This window comes from Scyliorhinus torazame, chromosome 7 (assembly GCF_047496885.1).
Source record: "Scyliorhinus torazame isolate Kashiwa2021f chromosome 7, sScyTor2.1, whole genome shotgun sequence".
In the NCBI taxonomy this organism is placed as follows: Eukaryota; Metazoa; Chordata; class Chondrichthyes; order Carcharhiniformes; family Scyliorhinidae; genus Scyliorhinus; species Scyliorhinus torazame.
In genome coordinates this window covers 40,245,871-40,267,534 of record NC_092713.1, presented here as the reverse complement: position 1 = coordinate 40,267,534, position 21,664 = coordinate 40,245,871, and the positions used below count along the sequence as shown (strand labels likewise).

At 46.5% G+C, this 21,664-nt stretch overlaps 1 protein-coding gene across 2 annotated transcripts in view; it reads right to left on the bottom strand.

Annotated features, from left to right (window-relative positions):
* The window catches only part of plppr4a (phospholipid phosphatase related 4a), a 113,820-nt gene extending 94,873 nt beyond the window's left edge, over nucleotides 1-18,947 (bottom strand). The window contains exons 1-2 of one of the 2 annotated variants that reach the window (XM_072510580.1): nucleotides 18,551-18,947; nucleotides 603-892 (exon numbers count right to left, since the gene is read on the bottom strand). Coding sequence is in view for 1 of the 2 variants with exons in the window: in XM_072510579.1 (XP_072366680.1) it covers nucleotides 18,551-18,628 (78 nt within the window). In the remaining variant the exon portion in view is untranslated. The remainder of the gene's footprint in view (nucleotides 1-602; nucleotides 893-18,550) is intronic. The other variant, XM_072510579.1, reaches the window with a different exon arrangement.
* Between the last annotated feature and the right edge of the window lie 2,717 nt (nucleotides 18,948-21,664).

The following is a 21,664-nucleotide window of genomic DNA, read 5'->3' as shown; positions in this document are numbered from 1 at the left end:
TTAAAGCGGTATCTCTGCGTTGTTACCAGCGACTTAGGGTCGCAATGATACGCAACAAGTTCCACAAGTTCGCTAAAGATCTAGTCTGGAGCCGCCGGGTAGGTGAGGTTCTCGGTATATCAGGAATTACCTTTTGCCGGTCAACTCAAACAATACCATTCGCCTGGAAGAAATATTGCATCCGTTCAATGTACTGGGTCCAGTCTTCTACTCCTGCATCAAAGGCCTTTAGCCTTCTGAAACGCATTATTTTTAAAGTCTCGCTGACCTCACTCTCATGCTGGGGAATTCTGGTGCAGTCAGGGTGTCTAGGATCGCCGCTGTTGTTTTCCTCATCACCAGTGTAAAAACTCAGGAGACCCCAGAAGGTAAATGTAAAAGGAGTTTAAGTTGACAACAAAACTGAAGGCTGCAATGGGGCTTACTCCCAAGGTCCCAATCAGGGCTACCCTTCTCGTCGATCGCAGTTTGGGCCTTCTTTTATGAGTCGATTTTTATGAGCCCCAGTGATGAGCTTCCACCCACTAGTGGGAGAGCTCGTATTGCATTAGCCCCATGGGAGCTCAATTGGGAGTGTTCCCATGGGGGTTATTTAGACTTACCGTGCCCTCCGGCTCCAGCACTTAGGCTCAGGCAGCTCGGCGTAGTTCCTCTTCTGTCCATTGTAGTGTTGTCACTGCAGTAATTGGAGAGTTGCCGGTATATCAGATTGGCCAACAGCTCTCTAAGGGGCGACTTCTTCTTCAGTGAGGGGCGTAAGTCCCGCCTACATTAATACCGCGATCAAAAAAATTCTGGTCAATGTTCTTGCAAATTTCCCACGCTTTGCAAAATGTTGAGTACTCTGCAAAGGGTGATCTGGTAGGTCCTGCAGTATTTTCTTGTCATTGGCCTGAATAGAACAAAGAACAAAGAAAAGTACAGTACAGGAACAGGCCTTGCGGCCCTCCAAGTTGCGCCGACCATGCTGCCCTTCTAAACTAAAATCTTCTTAACTTTTTAATGGGGTCCCGATCTCCAAGGCCCCCAAAATAATCTCCGACCTCCCCCACAGCCCGAACAACCCCCCTCCAACACCCCCATCGGGCAACCCTGGCCCGATCGCGCACACGCAGAAAATGCTAGCTTGGCATCTTGTGGTGCCCCTGCCAGTGGCACCTGGGAAGTGGAAGGGTGTCCAGGTGGCACCAGAAGTGCCAGGGGACCACCCTGCCCAAAGGGCATGCAGTTGTGGGCCTCCGATCCCCTGGGAGACCCCCCACAAGTGCCGTTCCATCTGGTTCCCGTCTGTGGTGACCAGTGCTGAACGACACTTGCCCAAGGTCTTCGAGGCCTTTTGAATATTTTGGACGGTGGGATTTCCCATCCATCTGAAGGAGGGCGCTCAAAGTCAGAAGGGGGTTTCTGGTCAAGGCCCCATTCCCCCAAAGATAGAAGCAAATTACTGCGGGTGCTTGAATCTGAATAAAAACAGAAAATACTGAACAGGTCTGACAGCATCTGTGGAGAGAGAAGGGAGCTTGCATTTGGAGTCTGGATCTCTTTGTCAAAGCTGGAGAGAAATGGAAATAAGATTAGATTTATACTGTTGTTGGCGGGGGGTGGGGGGGGGCATGGAGCAGTGCGGCTGGATAACGGGCCAATGATAGTTGGAGATTGACAAAGATGTGGACAGAAAGACAAAAGGAATGTAAATGGGGTGACTAAGGCGAAGAAGGGTGCTAATAGTGGCACGTAAAGAGATTAGAATGTGAGAATGGCAGAACAAAGGTGAGCAGTGTGTCAAAGAGCAACTAGGAACAGTTGGCCCAAGTAGGGTGGGGGGAGGGGGAGACAATGGTGAGGGAGAAACAGATCAATGGAAGAAATTAAAATAAATTGATAGAAATAAAAATGGGCCGAAGATGGAGGAGCGAGTTCACAGTCTGAAGTTGTTGAGCTCAATGTTCAGTCCGGAAGGCTGTAATGTGCCTAATCAGAAGAGGCTGTTCCTTCAGCAAGCTCTGGGCTTCACTGGAACATTCATTCCTCAGTTGGTGTGCTAAGGTGCCAGCCGAAGTGCTCAAAACACTCTGAACATGACTTGAAATCATAATCTTCTGAGTCAGAGGGGACAGTCCTCCAGTGAGTCCAGGAAACAGGATAGCATTTTGAGAAATAACACAAAATGCACAAATGTAGCATATAGAGAATGAAGCATATAAATCAGTTCATAAATTCGCTCAATTATTTTAAGTAAACTAATGAATCTCCCATCGCTCAAGGATTCTGCTGGGTGGAGCCAATGGTTGGACACTGCAGGGTCGTGAGGCCTATTAGGCTGGACACAAAGTTGGTGTAAGCACTAAAGATATATCAGTACAGATGGCTTGTACTAACATCTGGCGAGACACTGAGGAGGGATTGAGTTCATTTGATAGAAACTGGATAGGCAACAGCAGAAATGGCATTGGCACGCCAGTTTTAATAATTAATGTATTGATTTCAGAATGTGATGCATTATTCATTTAAAAATTGTCATGCCATTTAGATACTAAACAGTTATATCTGTCCAATTTTAATAATGGATAAACACTAAACTCTCATAGCAGCTATATTCTAATTGGTTCACTGACAAAATTGGTCAGCCAAGAGTGACATGGTAGAAAGGTTTTGGCAAAATGCGGGTTATTTTCGTGTTAAAAATGGGACTGTGCCAGGATCTTTAAACAGCAGCTAGTTATACCAATTTATCACAGTGAGCAGATTTCTTGAGGGATCAACATTCTGGCAGTCAGATTTTCTAACAGAAACAAGCAGGAGTCATATAAAAATGAATACATACTTGCACACGATTAGGGTCAAATCATGCAGATAAAGGACCCAATGACATTGTTTTTCTCAGCTCACTAGACTACCATCAGTTCCTGCTCAAGTTAAGAATTGGCTGTTTCGAGTCATAATTGAAGAGCTCTTCAAGTGTTGCCAGGAAAAGCTTTTGGGAAAACTGAAAGGGGTTTTAGGAAACATGGTTATTACAGTCAGTTGTGCATTTTGAAATTTGGGAATTTGCTTGTGAGGGTTTTGCACACGTGTTGCTTGCTGCTCCAAAGTACTGCTTGTTTCTATCCTTGATATTAATTCCTCTCCCCTTTAAGGAGTTGCTGCAAGTCCTGTCTCTAGATCAGTGACCTGCCGACCGGGGAATAATTCCTGTGGCAGCTCACAGCAATGTTATAATAAGGACCGAGGACCAAAATCAAAAACACTGCTGACTATTCTGGGCAAATACCATAAATAATCTGCCCACCACTCACACATGCAATGTGCACCATGAAAATCACCCCTAATTGATTAGTTCCATCAGAAAAATATCCAGTTACAAAGAAGAATATAGTCACCAAACAAAGGGAGTGAAAGCACGGAATTTCAAAGGATAGATTTGAGCCCACAATTTAAAAAGTGAGAAACTTTGTGGCAGACATAAAACTGCCATATAGATATGACAGTTTACACAATTTGACAATATTATGTCTAAAAGTAGGATATAAATTAATGTTAAAAAATAAATATCTTACAGCCGCAATTCAGTGGCCTCATCGCACCCGACTTGGCGTCAGGAAGAGGCCGTTGAATCTCACGAGATTTTAGATGCTTGAAACATCTTGCGAGATTCTACGGAATTTCGCTAGACTTCACGATCTGGATCTTGCTCTCACTGGACGTGAGCCACATGGCTCAATTAAATGTACGTTCACCAGATTCACCTGACGCCCGGGACTCAAAGCCGCATCTGGGTGAACTCGCCCGAGCGCCGTTTGGTACTGGCCCACACAAACCTGGACCAAGCGTAACGGCATCTGGGGGCATCTCGACCCAGGTAGGCAGGGGAAAGGCTAGGGTGCCAGGCTGACAATGCCAGGATGCCCAGGGGCCAGGTTGGCAATGACAGGGATCGGGCCCGGTGGGGCCTTACCAGGTAGAGAGGAAGAGAGGGGGAGTTCCTGGAGGCCTCTCCAAGGTTCAGAGGGTGAGGAGGGGCTCGAAAATAGGGAGGGTATCCTGAAAGGGGTGGGGAAAGTTTAGAGCAGCCTTCTAAAATGGTGCCCAGATCTGCGAGGAGCCTTTCCTGCTGGCGATCTATCCCCCTAAGTGCTGATTCGGCAGAGAGAATCTTCCTGAGGCCAAAAAATGACAGCAAGGTGCTGTTGAATAGTGAGATATTTCTGGGCGCTGCAGGCGCTGAGAAACATCCCGTTAAATGCGCCGTTCAGTGGACTTTAACTTCTCGCACACCATGTATATAAAAGATCATGGGGTGGATTCCCCATTGCCCAATACTAGTCAAGTTTCCCAATCTGGCATAGAATGAAGTGTTGGCCAAAAAACGAAATTGGTGCCCGTTCTGATGTTCCGTTCCCCTGGTGGCGGCGTGAGCGAGCTGCATGTTCTACACCAGCGGGAGGATACAAAGGGGTGTTTAAGGGGGCGGAAACCTGAGTCTCCACCTCCACAGCGGGAAATCCTTCCAGCCGGAATTGTTGCAAGTTTTCCCAAGCATGGCCTGATGTGGTGGATTCTGCCCTAGGGGCGGGTGCATAACAGAGGTGGCCCCCAAAGTTCATTGGAAGGTCCCCCCTCCCAGCTTCCCCCCACAATGCAAAGCCTGCTTCCACCTGCTTGACCCTCCCCAATCGAACACTCAACAGACCCCCCAACAGAGACCCCCATCAGTAACCCCAATAGAGTCACCATCAGTCACCCCAACAGAGTCCTCACCTGTCACCCCAACAGAGTCTTAATCATTCACCCCCAATAGAGACCGTTCTTTTTCACATCAGAAAGCATTTAGCTGTTTATGATGTGGTGAGGAACTGTCAATCATAGCAAGAGTGTTTATAAATAGTGTGGTTAGCATCAAAGCAGGGCAATGGAGATGCATTCAACGTGAATGGAAAAATACATCAACAATCCACCAAGCACCTGTTTCTGGAGTAATAAAACTGTCAAATCACTGGCTAAAGCAATGTATTTCCAAGTGAAATTGAATGGAGGATTTGCATTTGAAAGGCTGTCAAGGGATTTGAAGCCTTTTGAAGTGTACTGGACTTTTGAGGAAGCCTCTGACACTTGTAACAGCTGCTGCTCTAAACATTTTAGTCTGAGACAGCGAATGTTACAGAAGGTTAAGCAGAAATGCAGTGATTCTCCATTCTACAGCCTGGATAACACTTCAGCTTTCAGACAGGTGTTTCCGATGGGGGTCTCTGATGGGGTGGTCCTTAATAGGGGGGGGGGGGCGTCAGGCCACCCTCATGCATGTGTGCTGGGAGGGGTTGAGCCAATATTCCTGTGGTGGGAGTGGGGGATGGAGGATGCCCCTACCTGTCAGTGGGAGGGGGGAATGGGGGACTACCGACAGACCTCAATATTGGGCCGCCCACTCAAAATGATGGAATATGGTGAGCTCTCCTCCATGTATAAATTACCATGGTAAAGGAGAAACTCACACTTGGGTGCCACTCCGAGCCACTAGCGGAGACCAGGAGTGAGTCTCCGCTGGCAGGTAGACTTGGCCTCCGAAACAGAGAATCAAGCCCAATATCACTTCTTTTCAATTATTTTTAAATATTTGTGACAGAAATAGAACATTTTACTTTTAGATTACGGGAGGCCATTTTAATGCTGTCGAAATATAAAATTAGCTCCTGTCATTATAAGTTAATGAATGTTCTATATACAACTGAAATACTGTTTTACAGATGTCCCTGATGTCTGCTTTAAATTGGGTCATGATCTATTGTCAAGGACAGCCAAAAATCTCAATTTTCTATAATTGTCCCCAGTGATTCAATGCCTACATTGAGTGCAATTGCTTATTCTAACTCCCTTGATTTAATTATTTTAACATATCATAGAATAGAATTTACAGTGCAGAAGGAGGCCATTCGGCCCATCGAGTCTGCACTGGCTCTTGGAAAGAGCACCCTACCCAAGGTCAACACCGCCACCCTATCCCCATAACCCAGTAACCCCACCCAACACTAAGGGCAATTTTGGACACTAAGGGCAATTTATCATGGCCAATCCACCTAACCTGCACATCTTTGGACTGTGGGAAGAAACCGGAGCACCCGGAGGAAACCCACGCACACACGGGGAGGACGTGCAGACTCCGCACAGACAGTGACCCAAGCTGGAATCGAACCTGGGACCCTGGAGCTGTGAAGCAATTGTGCTATCCACAAGGCTACTGTGCTGCCCTTATGTAATAGGAAGTATGTTTCTTCTACTAAGTCTCTTGATTTGGATTAATGCAGTTTTCTCTGAATCATGAAAATCTGCAGATTAATAACCTGATTGCTTTTGTAAAATGGTGATCTCACATGTTTGTAATGTCTAAGCTTTTGTTGGGCAAATGTTTTAGATAAATTCCCATAACCGGTGTTTCAATTTGGAATTAACGTCTATCATGGTCAACTTCCATCATGGTCCAGTATTTTATGAACTTTCAGACGATACTTATAAAAGTTTTGGACACAATCTAGTAAAATAGCCACTGTAAATCATTGTGACCCTTTGCATTTTGGGCTTCAGACAGTGCCGAATCTCAAGCAAATACCTTATGAAGTATGGACAATCATGGCTAGCCGGGAAATTCACACATCTCTTTGTTCGAGGATGAACCATCAAAACATTCCAGCTGATTCATCTTTTCGTTTCACCATAGACAAAATAAACAGTCAAACTCAATGTGCAAAGGATCCCATCAACCCTCCATTGGGTTTCTCACCCAAACTTGACAGAATGAATTTCAAAATGTGAACCAACAACACAGGACGTGTAATCAACCCCTCACCTTGCTTTGGACAAAGAATTTTTGAACTCCTGCAAGTCAGATAATGAGCACATGATAATGTTTCTGTCTGCTTTTAAGACAGCAAGCGCTACTAGCAGAGACAGAGGTCCACTAAAGCCCATCATAGAAACGATTTAACCAGCTGCATGCCAACTATGCTGTTTAGCACAGGGCCTGTTTAGCACAGGGCTAAATCGCTGGCTTTGAAAGCAGACCAAGGCAGGCCAGCAGCACGGTTCGATTCCCGTAACAGCCTCCCCGAACAGGCGCCGGAATGTGGCGACTAGGGGCTTTTCACAGTAACTTCACTTGAAGCCTACTTGTGACAATAAGCGATTTTCATTTCATTTCATTTCATTTCAACTATGCAGTCAAGTTCATAAACAGCAATATCTTGAAAGTGAGAGAAGGACTCACTTCAACCTGCTCCAACTTCAAGTTCATGTGAGAACACAACCTATGGAAATTCAACTATAAGCAGCCTCGTACCTCAATGAGAATCCTCTGCTGACAATTCCTTCACTTCAACTAAAAGCATCAATTCATCTATGAATCTACAGGCCTGTCATAAAAGAGAGGCAGAGACAATTTGTAATTGTATTTTCTTTCTTCAGCTGGATCTAATTTTTGCATGAGTGGTGGCATATGTGAGGTGAATGACTGAGGTATGACTTTTTCATTAAAACCTCTAGGGCAAGTGTAGAATAATAAATAAACTTCTTTATATTTAAACTCACAAACAGCTTGCTGCTGAAATTATTTAAATTGAATCAATCACTTGTAAAGTAATAAAAGACACCTCACATACAAAACACATTGATCGCGGGCAGCAAGAAAACACACTTCATCCGTGACATTTATCCATGACATTTCTTTAAAAATGTTACTGAATCTTTCATTATTTTAACATGTAATTAACAGGCTGCAGCACTGATGAGCTGGCTATTCGAAAGGAGGGGACTGCTGCTACATGCTGTGAAATCTAATGTGGAGTTTAGTCTATGCTGAACTCCCAGATAATTGCATGACCCCTCATCGAAAAGTAATGGCACTATTTGAAAATATCTTTTATACTCTATGTTTTTAATGCATGTTGCAATTATTCCTATGTAATGCATGCATGACTATTTGTCACAATTTTCAATTGTATATGTATTTCATTCCCACTACTATTACTTGAATCCGAATTTGGGTACCTTTCACCCCGACTGGAAAATGTTCATGTCCAACTACTGAATAAAATCCCAACAATGGAGAATTTGTGAAGCCAATATCAACCCCCTTTAAATCTGAAAGTTAAAGATATGTATAGCCATTGTGCAGCTGGATTATTTTAAATTTGAGGGTGTAAATTTCCTATGTTCAAAGCAGTTCAACATGTCCATTCGATGCTCCAATTTAATTTGTAAAATTTATAAAGGTGACTTTGTTTAATATGTGCAATTCTTTAAATACATTTATTATGTTGGAAACATCTAACTTTTGCTCGTATTACCGTTAATCCTTTATTGCCACAAGGTTAAATTTCCATCAGAACATCAGGAAGATGTACAATGTAATTTGTACATTCAGCTTGTTATGTTATCCATTTTACAGAGCAGGGGCGGAGTTCTCCGGTATCGGCGCGATGTCTGCCGACCGGCGCCAAAAACGGCGCTAATCAGTCGGGCATCGCGCCGTCCCAAAGGTGCGGAATCCTCCGCATCTTGGGGGGCCGAGCCCCAACCTTGAGGGGCTAGGCCTGCGCCGGACTGATTTCTGCCCCGCCAGCTGGCGGGAAAGGCCTTTGTTGCCCCGCCAGCTGGCGTGGAAATGACATCTCCGGGCGGTGCATGCGCGGGAGCGTTAGCGGCCGCTCATGGCATCCCCGCGCATGCGCTGTGGAGGGAGTCTCTTCCGCCTCCGCCATGGTGGAGACCGTGGCGAAGGCGGAAGGAAAAGAGTGCCCCCACGGCACAGGCCCGCCCGTGGATCGGTGGGCCCCGATCGCGGGCCAGGCCACCGTGGGGGCACCCCCCGGGGCCAGATCGCCCCACGCCCCCCCCCCCCCCCCTTGTCCCGCCGGTTAGAGAGGTGGATTAATCCATGCCGGCGGGATAGGCATCCTAGCAGCGGGACTTCGGCCCATCCGGGCCGGAGAATCGCGGTGGGGGGGGCACGCCAACCGGCGCGGCGTGATTCCCGCCCCCGCCGAATCTCTGGTGCTGGAGAATTCGGCAACCGGCGGGGGCGGGATTCACGCCAGCCCCTGGCGATTCTCCGACCCGGCGGGGGGTCGGAGAATCTCGCCCCAGAACTACAAAGATACAAGTGAACTGTGTGTTTATATGGTTGAGTGAAGTGAAAACAGACTTGCATTTATATAGCACCTTTCATAACACCAGGATGCGGCATGGTAGCACTGTGGTTAGCACTGTTGCTTCACAGCGCCAGGGACCCGAGTTTGATTCCCGCTTGGGTCACTGTCTGCACGTTCACCCAGTGCACGGAGTCTGCATGTTCTCTCAGTGTCTGCATGGGTTTCCTCCGAATGCTCCGGTTTCCTCCCACAAGTCCCGAAAGACGTGCTGTTAGGTGAATTGGACATTCTGAATTCTCCCTCAGTGTACCCGAAGAGGCGCCGGAGTGTGGCGACTAGGGGATTTTCACCGTAACTTCATTGCAGTATTAATGTAAGCCTACTCGTGACAATAATAAAGTTTATTATTATTGTGTCCCAAAGCACTTTATGGCCAACCAAATGTAGTCACTGCAATGTAGGAAATTCAGCAGCTAATTTGTGTAGAACAAACTCTCAAAAACTGCAATCTGATAATGACCAGAAAATCTGTTTTTTTCTCTGTAATGTTGATTGAGGGGTAGATATCGACCAGATCACCAGGTCCAACTTCTCTGCTCTTTTATTCAAAGTCGCGCCACAGGGCCATTTACATTCACTTGGAGGAACATCTAAAAAACAGTCTCCAACATTGCAGCACCTCCTTAGTGCTGCATCAGTTTCAGCTTAGTTCCTTGCACTCAAGTCCTAGAGTGGGACTTGAATCCACCACCTTCTGGTTCGGAGCAAGTGCAGCCAACTGAACCGCAGCTGAAATTCAAGCAGGGTGGGTGAAGGAATCTATGGACCAGTTGGGCTAAACAACCTGTTTCTGTGCTGTAAATTCTATGTAATTCTCCAAATTAAATTATCCACCCACTTACGTCAAAATTAACAATGCTGCATTTGTGGATCATCTGCTTTCTGTTGTTCGCCCTTCCAACAGTGTAAATGAGAGTGATGCAGATTGCTCACTAAGCACTGCGACTTGGAACTCAGGAAAACAAAATCACATCAATGGATGACGCATAGATATGTCTAGAGAGGGTGGAGGTAAAAATGGGAAAGGAGAGCATGAGGGAATAGATAAGAGTTCAGGATAGGCAATTTCTTCAAAGTGGGGAAGGAAGTGAGTGACTTGTACAGACCAGAACGTAAGGAAGACAATGTGACTAAAAATGAATGAATTGAAAATGGCAACCAGAGGGAGCAGTTCATGGAGATGGTTGATGTTGATTGATTTAAAATATAACTGTGAATTTAAGGTAGTAATCTAATGATGCATAGTGTTGACTCACAAAAGGAAATTGTCTGGCATGCAAACTCTTATGTTTAGCTGTTTTTGTATAGCCTTCTTGACATTTGGTCTCAATACATAGACGCTATAAGATTTTCTTACACCAGCAAGTAACTGGTGTTCTCATGCCTCTTTGGGTGGAGTTTAAAACCAATGAAACCAACTTTAGGACCTCTTCCCACTACCACTGATAGTCAAACAATGGTGGGCAGGACAGTCACTCAAAGAAGCCCCGGTGAGTCCCCCGTTGTCACACACTCCATGCCAAATCGATGGACCCGGCCTTAAGAAATGAGGGAGCCCACTGAGAGTCACTCCCCTCCCCTTTCTCCCAAGCACCCTGCTCACCAACCCCCTCACCTGTGCTCCGCCCCCCCCCCCCCCCCCCAACCAACAGCCAATGAGCCCTTTGTGATACTCTCTACTAACCCTCATCCATCACCTGGGTTAAATACCACTCTTCATCACTAATCCATGTTACAATACAATTTTTAGTTTTATGACACAAGAACAGAAAATGCTGAAAATTCTCAGTAGGTCTGGCAACATCTGTGGAGAGGGAAAATAGAATTGAGGTTTTGAGTTCATATGGCTCTTCCCCAGAGCTCTGGACTCAAACTGCTGGGTTTTTGCAGTATTTTCAGTTTCTGTGTCCGATTCCAGCATCTGCAGCATTTTGCTTTAGTTTTATGATATAGCTTAATACTTCTGGCTTAAACTTACTCTACTGTCAATTTGCAATCTTCGCAACCACAGAACAGAGGCATACAAACACCTTTAAGAGGGTAGGATACTGTTATTTTCTTTTGCAGTTCTGTATAAACACAGACTCAACATCACAATGATCTTCCTTGGTACTGTGAGATTCTATCAAGGATAACAGAACCTAGTGTGAATCTAGACAAAAACATTTTGCGTTGTTCATGACCTCAACTCATGTGTTAATCCTTTGTGACATTCTTTACAGTGAGCTATTCTATGAATATTAGTTTAAACTTTCTGCAATAGATTTTAAAATTGTTCACAAAGGTTGACAAGAAACAAACTACTTGCACGGTAGCATAGTGGTTAGCATAATTGCTTCACAGCTCCAGAGTCCCAGGTTCGATTCCCGGCTTGGGTCACTGTCTGTGCAGAGTCCGCACGTTCTCCCAGTGTGTGTGGGTTTCCTCCGGGTGCTCTGGTTTCCTCCCACAGTCCAAAGATGTGCAGGTTAGGTGGATTGGCCATGCTAAATTGCCCTTAGTGTCCAAACTTGCCCTCAATGTTGGGTGGGGTTACTGGGTTATGGGGATAGGGTGGAGCTGTGGGCTTGGGTAGGGTGCTCTTTCAAAGAGCCGATGCAGACTCGATGGGCCGAATGGCCTCCTTCTGCACTGTAACTTCTATGATTAACACTGAAAACAAAAACATCTGGCACAAGCTAACATAAAAGAGCTCTCTCAGAACTTTATTTTTCAAGTTTATTTTTTTATTGAATTATGTTCACGATTTATTGCATTTATATTAATACAAGTTCCCAGGAGCAGGGAGAAGTACATGTTTATATTTTGGATTCATTTGGCAGAATTGTACGGGCTCAGCCCCGGCAGGTTTTCAGCAGAGACGACCTATACAATTCCTTGGGTGGTCTTCCTGTCCTTCCCTGACCTGTGTACAATTTTACAGGGGTCAGTCATGGAGTAGGGTGGCCAAACTTCCCTCGACCAAAATGAAGCCCTTAAATGGCCAGCCATTTGCCACTTGGGAGCTGCTTCATGCTTGACAGCAATGTTGCGGCCGACAGGATGGGTTCAGGGAAAGAGTGGAATGAGGGGAGATCATTCCACTCGATCCTCAGGTGGGAAAATGAAGGAAAGTCACCTCCATCACGACCCCCCCCCCCCCCCACCGCCCTTCCAGATCAGGCACCACACTACTGGTCCCCAACCCCACCACCCATGCAGCCTCCATTCCTGGCCTTGCCCTCATGTCCACAACCCCCTCCCCCAACCACACCACCAATCACTCCGCCTGACCCCATGAGACCTCACACTTACCTGCTCCTGGGGACTTGAGCACCAATGCTGTTGGGCCTGCTTGTAGTCCCAGCAGTGGAAACCACTCAAGGTGGTGCTGCTGGGACAGATTTGGCGGCAGTAACCTGGTCAGGTCCTCAAAAGTGGCAACGCCTCCCGAGGGAAGGGTGGCAATTCATCCAAATTACCCTCAGGGCAGGTAGGCAGAAATTCCTGCCCACAGTATTCGGCGAAGATTTTGTTTTATTTTATTTCTGTTCATTGGGTAGTGCAAGGTTTGCCATGAGACCCTGAGATATGTGGACGGCATTTGGAGGGGTTACACACAGTGAATCCATCTTCCCCAGATGTCACTGAAATTTGTCAGAAGGTGCATTGTATTTCAATTTTATGTTAGAAGGTTGAAGAGTAATTTAGTTGTTGTGTTTGCAATGATGAAGCAATTTGATAGGTAGAAACAGATAAATAATTGCATCCTGTGAGGGAGGTCAGAACAACAAAATATAATCATAAAATAGATGTGGACCATTTCGGTGCGAAATCAGGTAGAACCTTTTCCACATAAATCGTAGGGACAATTTGGAACTCACTCTGCCAAAAGCCTGTGGATGCTTGCTTCATTAAAATAGATTGACCTTTATTGTGTAAAGGTATGGCAAGACATGGAGTAACGATATGCAAATGAGGGCGGGATTCAAGTTTGCCATTGAAAGGCAGAACATGTTTGAGAGCAAGGAAAGGCACGGCTGCCATTTATGGCAAGAATGAACAAGAAAAGACACAAATGTTTGACTTGGTGATCCAAATTTTAGACACATTTTCCCTTTAATCTTGCTTGAAGTGAAATGTCAGAATCTATGCAGAAGAAAATGTTCAAACCAGTTGATGTCCTGAAGTGAGCTAAGGATGGTTATACCACAGATTTAGGCAAATATCTTCCAATGATGGATGTCAGTTATATTCCTGACCATAGATATTAATCTGTGGTCAGGAAAACTGGAACCTTGTATGTAGGCTTGCTTCCACATGCAGACTTCTAATCAAATCAAATGCGAATTGAAGGAAAATATTCCACTCTGTCGGTTCTTTACGAACTTCAAAAACATTCAAATTGAGCACTTAAAGCTCTCATGTGAAGTGTGGGTATTTTAGGCTTGGATTAACACATCTACAGTTATACTGCAGCAGGTGTGAAGCTGAAGTGGTATGAGATTACCTGCAGGAAGTGGCCTCATACCTGATTGAAAGTAGTTTCAGGGTATGCGTCAACACACAAGTGGCAACATAATCCAGAGGACCTCTCGGAAGCTGCCACACACTGGTTCTAACTTCCAAAAGTGATATATGACTCAAAGTGCACTTCAGTTGATTTGACACTCAAAATCGCACCACAAAATTTTTGATGAGAATCAACTGCGGGCAGCATAATCAAAGACCCCTCCCACCCGGCTTACTCACTCTTCCAACTTCTTCCATCAGGCAGGAGATACAAAAGCCTGAACGAACAGACTCAAAAACAGCTTCTTCCCCGCTGTTACCAGACTCCTAAACGACTCTCTTATGGACTGACCTCATTAACACTTCACCCCTGTATGCTTCACCCAATGCCGGTGTTATGTAGTTACATTGTGTACCTTGTGTTGCCCTGTTATGTATTTTCTTTTATTTCCTTTTCTTTTCATGTACTTAATGATCTGTTGAGCTGCTCACAGAAAAATATTTTTCACTATACCTCGGTACACATGACAATAAACAAAATCCAAATCCAACTGTGGTTTGCATCAGTACAAATTCTGTATTTATAATAGTGGTTGGGTAGAAACAATAGGCACAATGCAATCATGAAATATTGCATTCTGTACAACATACATGGATTATATAGGATTCTTTAGTAACTTTCATTGAGATTAGGATGGTAGCAACTCTGTTTCTAAGGGGGGTGATGGTTTGTGGTGCAATCTGCCTCTAAGGAGGGCCTCGCTGAACAGTACACTTACAGTGCACTGCAAAGGTAAACAAATTTGCCATAGTCCCAGATGAACATAGGCTGCTTTCCCCTTTGAGTGGTGATTTAACTTGAGGATCACCACACCTCAGGCGAGGGGAAAGGTTGAGAAGACGGGCCTTCATGAATAACCTCAGCCGGTGCAGGAATTGAACCTGCGCTGCTGGTCTTGCTCTGCATCACGAACGAGCTGCCTAGCCTATTGGTCTGGGACAGTTCAGTATCTAACTTGGCAGACAACCATTTGCAATGCTTTTTCCTGCTTTTGTTACCCCTAGACTCGACTATTCCAACACTCCTGGCTGATCTTTCACATTCTACCTTCCTTAAACTTGAGGTCATTCAACAGTCTGCTGTTCACATCTTAACTTTCAGCAAGTCCCATTGTCCTAATGTCCCTGTTCTCACGAACCTGTATTGGCCAAGCAACGGCTTGACTCAAAAATGTTCATCCTTATTTTTCAAACCCCTCCATAACATAGCCTTTCCCCATCTCTAATCTTTTCAGCTCCACAACCCGCCGAGATATCTGCACTCCCCTAATTCAGACCGCTTGTGCATTCCGAATTCTAATTGCTCTATCCTTGGTGGCCGTGCCTTCAGTTCTCTCGGTCCCAAGCTCTGGAATACCCTCCTTGCACCTCACACAACCTTAAAGACACTCCTTAAAACCTTCTTCTTTGCCCAAGCTTTTACTCACCTGACTGAATATCTTCCTATGTGCCTCGGTGACATGCTTTTGTTTTATAATATGCCTGCGAAGTGCCTTAGGATGTTTAATTGTGTTTGTGGTGCTCTATAAATGTAAATCGCTGCTGCTTACTGTTTGGCAGGAATGGTAGTAGTCTTGTCCAGGAGAGAGGTGTGCACTTACTTATTTATGTAAAATCTGGACTGAGCTCACTCCCAACTGGCACAAGTGTAAATATTTATAAAAGGGGAAGGGAACACCTCAGCACCTTGAACATAATTGTGTGGGGAACGTGTGTGAGTGAGTGAGTGAGTGAGTGATAGGGGGGACTTTGTAAAAGCAGATTTGACACTTCAATGGGTTTACGTTCCATGTGGTATTAAACTGAAGCAGAGTGAGACTATCACCTCAAGGCATGGAGTCTCCCATCATGTCAATGAGTGAGTGAGTGTCATTGTGGGTATGCTGATGGGAGAAGAGACCATTTCATCGCCACACATACATGGCTGCGCATATTGCATTCAAAATCCAATGAGTTTACAAGCATGCCAAGCACTTGGCAGCCAGTCTTTGCAACCTCACTGACTGAAATACATTCAAACAAAGCCAGCAGGATGATGCGGTCATGGTCTGCCAATGGCCACCATTTTCCCAGGTAATGGTTTATTCTTCAAAGATGTCGACATTGTGCACCTCCATGGTTCTGCCCACAGTCAATGGAGAAAATCCTCTGAGAAACATCCAACTTGATTTTCTCAGCTCGTCAAATCTAGGAAACATGAAGTGTATCAGAACCCTCCGAATCTCAATATTAGCATTAGTGCAAAGCTGAAATTGTGATGATACCATCACTAAATGTGTAGAATAGGTACCCACTCAGCCTGGGGTATTTTGCATACAATAGCAAAGAAATGGATAGGTTCACACAATACTATAGAATAGCAAGTGAAATAACAGGATACTCATCATTAAAAACAAGGTATTAGTGCTGCTCTTTTGAAGCTGACTGCTAATCTCCAATATTCAACAAGTATTATTAAGAAATAATAACACCTAAGAATTCTAAGAATAGAAGTTCAGCTCTTTTTCAAAAATGTCCTAGTGAGAACAAAAATGTCTTTCTCCTATCTCTGTCAGGTACTAATCGACAGTCACTGTGTGATGAGAAGATATCATAAGCTGAGCTGCACAAAGAAGGCGTGAGCTTCTGTTGCTAGCCTGTTGTTTTAATAGATGCCAAAAGATGAGGATATTCTCCAAATTGGAATGGGATAATTATAGTGCTCCTGTTCAGCATGTGGGATCCTTGGATCTTGCCAAACGGGGAATACTGACGCACACTCATTGCATTTTTGCAAAGGATGGCCCAGGAACTGGTAAAGTGGCACATGGCATGGTTTGTACGGCAAATTGCATTTATTTCCTCAGATTCAGGGGCGACACGGTGCTGCACAGCACCTGAACCCCGGGTTCGATTCCGACCTCGGATGACTGTCCGTGTGGAGATTGCACTTCACCCTTTGTCTGTGTTGGTTTCCTCCGGGTGCTCTGATTTCTGCCCACAGTCCAAAGATGTGCAGCTTTGGTGGATTAGCCATGATAAATTGCCCCTTAGTGTTCAAAGGTTGGGTGGGGCTACAGTGGGGATTGGGCCTGGGGAGGGTGCTCTATCGGAGGGTCGGTGCAGACGCGGTGGGCTGAATGGCTTCCTTCTGCACTGTGATTGCATTATTTTCAGCCTCAGAATGCTGGAAATTCAAACTAAAGACGGTGTGTGCGGAGAGGTCAATGGAGTATCTGGGACCCCCCGATTGTCAAATCCATTTCCTTCACCAGAATTTGAGAATGAGGAATGAAATTGATCAAATGGCAGAAAAGGTGAATAGATTAAATTTGATATAGTAAGTGAAAGAATGTGAGGGAAAGAAAGAAAGGGAATAAAGATGGAGCAAAAAGGGACAGAAAGGAAAAGCGAGAAACATCTTGAATGTCCAATTTAAATAAGATTAAGAACAATTTACTGTCTGTGGGAATGATACTTGGTTCATTTTTCGGCCTGGAAGTTTGAGCAGAATGGCAGGACCATTAGTCATACCCATAGAATCTCTGCAATTCAGAAGGAGGGCATTCGGCCCATTGGATCTGCATCAACCCTCCGAAAGATCACCCCACCTAGACACCCCCCCCCCCCCACCCTATCCCTGTACCCCACCTAGCTTGCACATCTTTGATCCCCAAAGGCAATTTTGCGTGGCCAATCCACCTAAGCTTCACATCTTTGGACTGTGGGAAGCAACTGGAGCACCTGGAGGAAATCCATGCAGACACCGGGAGAAAGTGCAAACTCCACACAGTCGACCAAGGCCGGAATCGAACGCAGGTCCCTGGTGCTGTGAGGCAGCAGTGCTAACCACGGTGCCAGCCCATCAATTAGCATGCTCCTTATGATATGAACTATCCAATTCTCAATTACATGATGTGCGATGGGAAAACTTAAAAGTTAAATGATAATTGTGCTGGTTTTGACGAGGCTAATGGTGGAGCAAGGGAGATCATTCAGCAAACTGTGGGGAATCCAATCTCAAATGCACCAATAATAGTGGGTACACATTCCTCTTCAGCTATCTTCAGGCCATTCTAAGATCAACGTGTACTCTTGCAAGTTATAAATGCTACCTTATTTTGTAAATCACAATATGTACAAAATATTAGCAATCTGTTCAAAGGTTCCCTTAACACTGATTAAACATGACATTCAGTGGTGAATAATGTTTTTTTTAAATATACCACGACCCATGGACGGTGCTATTCCAGTGTGTGTGTGGATTTGAGAGCGGGCAACAGCATCGTAATATGCTGCACCTTTTAGTACTCCATGCACTGGTGGCGGGGGGGGGGGGGGGGGTGCAAACTGTAATCCTCCCTGTGCATGCACATTTTTCACCATTTTCGATTCATGAATCGAATGATTGCACCGTCTGTCTTAACAACTGGAAAGGGAGGGGGGGGGGAGAGAGAGATGCAGGGAATATCGCGCCAGATGTATGCATCTTCTCTTTTCTTTGGGAGGCTCGGCCACTTTGGATCGATGGCTGCTCGCTGGCTACACTTCAGGGGCTGGCGACGTGATTCCCATGCCCGATTGTCTAGTGTTAAGAAATAAATGGTCTCATCTTTGGCTTTACCATTGAGGGGAAAGGGTGGAGGGAGAATATGGGATGTTTCGGAGCTTTGGGGAGGATGGGGGGGGGGGGGGGCGCGGTGAGGGAGAGTCAACTCACAGGGGCTGAAAATGTCACTATGTGGAAGTTCCAGCAGTCCTAATGTTGGCATCGGGGGCTTAAAAAAGGGGTCTCCTTACCTGGCATTGCCGCGTCCACTTACCTCCACAAAGTAGAAGCAGGGGAGCAGGGTAACACTGTCTTTGGTGAGCTTCCCCTTCTGCCTGTCCTTCGAAGACATGTCGGATCTTCAAGCTCCTCTCCGCACACACACTCACACACACGCGATTGGTACAAGCGATTGGTCCAAGTTTCTGGTCCTTTCTCCTCTCCCTGTGCTGAAAACGTCGCCCTGTAGCGTCGCTGCTCACATTTCCCCCCAGCCTGGGCTGGAGGGGAGGGGGCTCAATAAATCTCGCCTCCTTCACCCCCCTCCCCACTCCAAGTGCCCGTATAATCAGGCTGTGCTAAACAGAGGGGCAGAGAGAGAGAGAGAAAGCAGTGTAGCCACAGAGGCTTGGCTGCACATTGCCACATTTCAATTACTGCCCCCTCCTCCTCCCCACACACACACACATCCCCCCTCCCCACCACACTCCTGCCGATTGGCGACTGTTCTGTCCACCCCCCCCCCCCCCCCCTCCCCGCTAACATGCTCCAATTATTTCACCGTGCATGTTAAATGGCAGAGCCTGGCACACAGGGACGGCGCGTCACTAACCCGCTCCAGAGCAGCTCTCTGGCTGATTTTAAAGGGACATCACACACACACACTCCGGCAGACAGATTGCCCAGGCTGGGTCCACAACAACTTGCATTGATTCGCAGCCTTTAACAGAAAGTGGGGGCGAGGGGGAAGAGAGAGAGAATAAGGTTCACCTGGAGCGTTGCAGACAAATTCTAAAACCAACTCATCTTCATTAGCCTGGGAGGAAGATCTCACCTCTCAACTCATCCTTTAGAGTCAGGTATAGATTTAAACACACACACACACATACACATGAGTGAGATTTAACAGCGGCCCCTAATAATGGTTCCGTCTCCGCTGTTAGATCTCCCTTTTCCCCGTGTTTCCATACTGTAAAGACTGTTGGAGCAATTCCTACATTTAGTCAGCGCTTCCCAGAATGTTTTTCGTGGTCAAATAACCAGAACTGTTTTTGGGCCCAATCGAAGTTTCCCAAGCTATAATTTTGACACTTGGTGACACACAGGGGCTCCAGTGAAAGCGAAATAAAAAGAAGCGACCCCATTGCACCAGCCAACAAGTGGAAATTTGGGCGTCTATATTCCTGTGCAGGAAATATTTCTAGTCGGTATTGATCGTATAGTATATATTGACACCAGCTCTGGGTTCAATGCTTAGCGAGTCGGGCTGAAATTGCGAGATTGTCATCTTTCCAAGTTTGGTGACTCCAGGAGCCTTCAAGTTTTGAGTGAACTACATAAAAGCGGTACACGCTCCAGGGGCGAAATTCTCCGTTATCGGCGGAAACTCCGCCGATCGGCGCAAAAAACGGCGCAAATCCCACTTGCGTCACGTCATAAAAATGGGCCGATAGTCTGCGGCCCGAAATGGGCGAGCAGCGACGTAACGGGATCCGCGCTTGCGCAGTGGTTCACGCCGTGCAGCGTCATACGCGCTGCACGGCGTGACGGCTCATAAGGCCGCGCAGCTCCCCCCCACCCGACCGGAACAGCCGACCGCAACACCCGACTTGATGGCTGGCCGTCGCTCAGCCCCGAGGTTCGAGTCACGCGATGTGGAGGCGCTCCTGGATGCGGTGGAGCAGAGGAGGGACGCCCTGTATCCCGGGCACGGCCGCAGAGTTGCCCCACGCCACAGCCGGCGTCTGTGGAGGGAGGTGGCAGAGGCCGTCACCGCTGTGGCCCTAACACCACGGACAGGCACCCAGTGCCACAAGAAGGTGAACGACCTCGTCAGAGCAGGCAGGGTGAGCGTCCCCCATATCCCCCATATCCCCTCTCCCCCAAATCCCCCCTCCCCCATATCCCCCCCTCCCCCATATCCCCCCTCCCCCATATCCCCCCTCCCCCATATCCCCCCTCCCCCATATCCCCCCTCCCCCATATCCCCCATATCCCCCCTCCCCCATATCCCCCCTCCCCCATATCCCCCATATTCCCCCCTCCCCCATATCCCCCCTCCCCCATATCCCCCATATCCCCCCCATATCCCCCCTCCCCCATATCCCCCATATCCCCCCTTCCCATATCCCCCATATCCCCCCTCCCCCATATTCCCCCTCCCCCATATCCCCCCTCCCACATATCCCCCCTCCCCCATATCCCCCATATCCCCCCTCCCCCATATCCCCCATATCCCCCCCCCCCCACCTAATTCTCCATCATTGGGAAGGTAAAACATTTTCTACCAGGGAACAAAGTGGTGTTTTCTGTAATTTATGAAGTTTTTATCATAATATAATTCCGTAGCCATTAAATGATTGGGGTAGTAAATCCTCAGCTAGTGAATGCCTGCAGATGGGAGGTGGGTAAGGCGGTGTCACTATAGAATTCCAACAGTGCAGAAGGAGGCCATTCAGCCCATCGAGTCAGCACTGACCCTCCTAAGCACCCTACCTAAGCCCACTCCCCTGCTCTATCCCCATAACTCCATCTAACCTGCACATTATTGGACACTAAGGGACAATTTAGCATGATCAATCCACCTAACCAGCACATCTTTGGACTGTGGGTGGAGACCGGAGTACCCGGAGGGAACCCGCACAGGCACGGGGAGAAAGTACAAACACCACACAGTCACCTGAGGCTGGAATTGATCCTAGGTCCCTGGTGCTGTGATGCAGCAGTGCTAACTACTGTGCCATGGTGCTGCCACCATACAGTACTGTATCCAGGCTTTGTACTTCATTTTGAAGTGGTGATAATAGCGGTCATCTTACGTCTTCACATCTCTACCACCCACTGCCAGCTCCTCTTAATGCCCCTCAACTTCCTGTTCTCTTTAAATTACACCCGCATTTCTAGTTTTTTTTTAAATTGGATACTGTCGAAGGAAGCTAATGGAAGCTTTTGAGTGTCACGTTACCTCATAACATTACATGCTATGCCTGCTATTTTTATGAAAATGAACTTTCTATTTAAGATCGTTTGGGACATGATCTGATTTGTTGTTGTGATCTCATCCATTGGAAATTCTTCCACACACAAAGCTGTACATTCTGCCTAATTTCTAACTCACAAGTGCCCAACATGATCTTTCACTGCCCAACTCAAGTCATTTTTGCTCTTT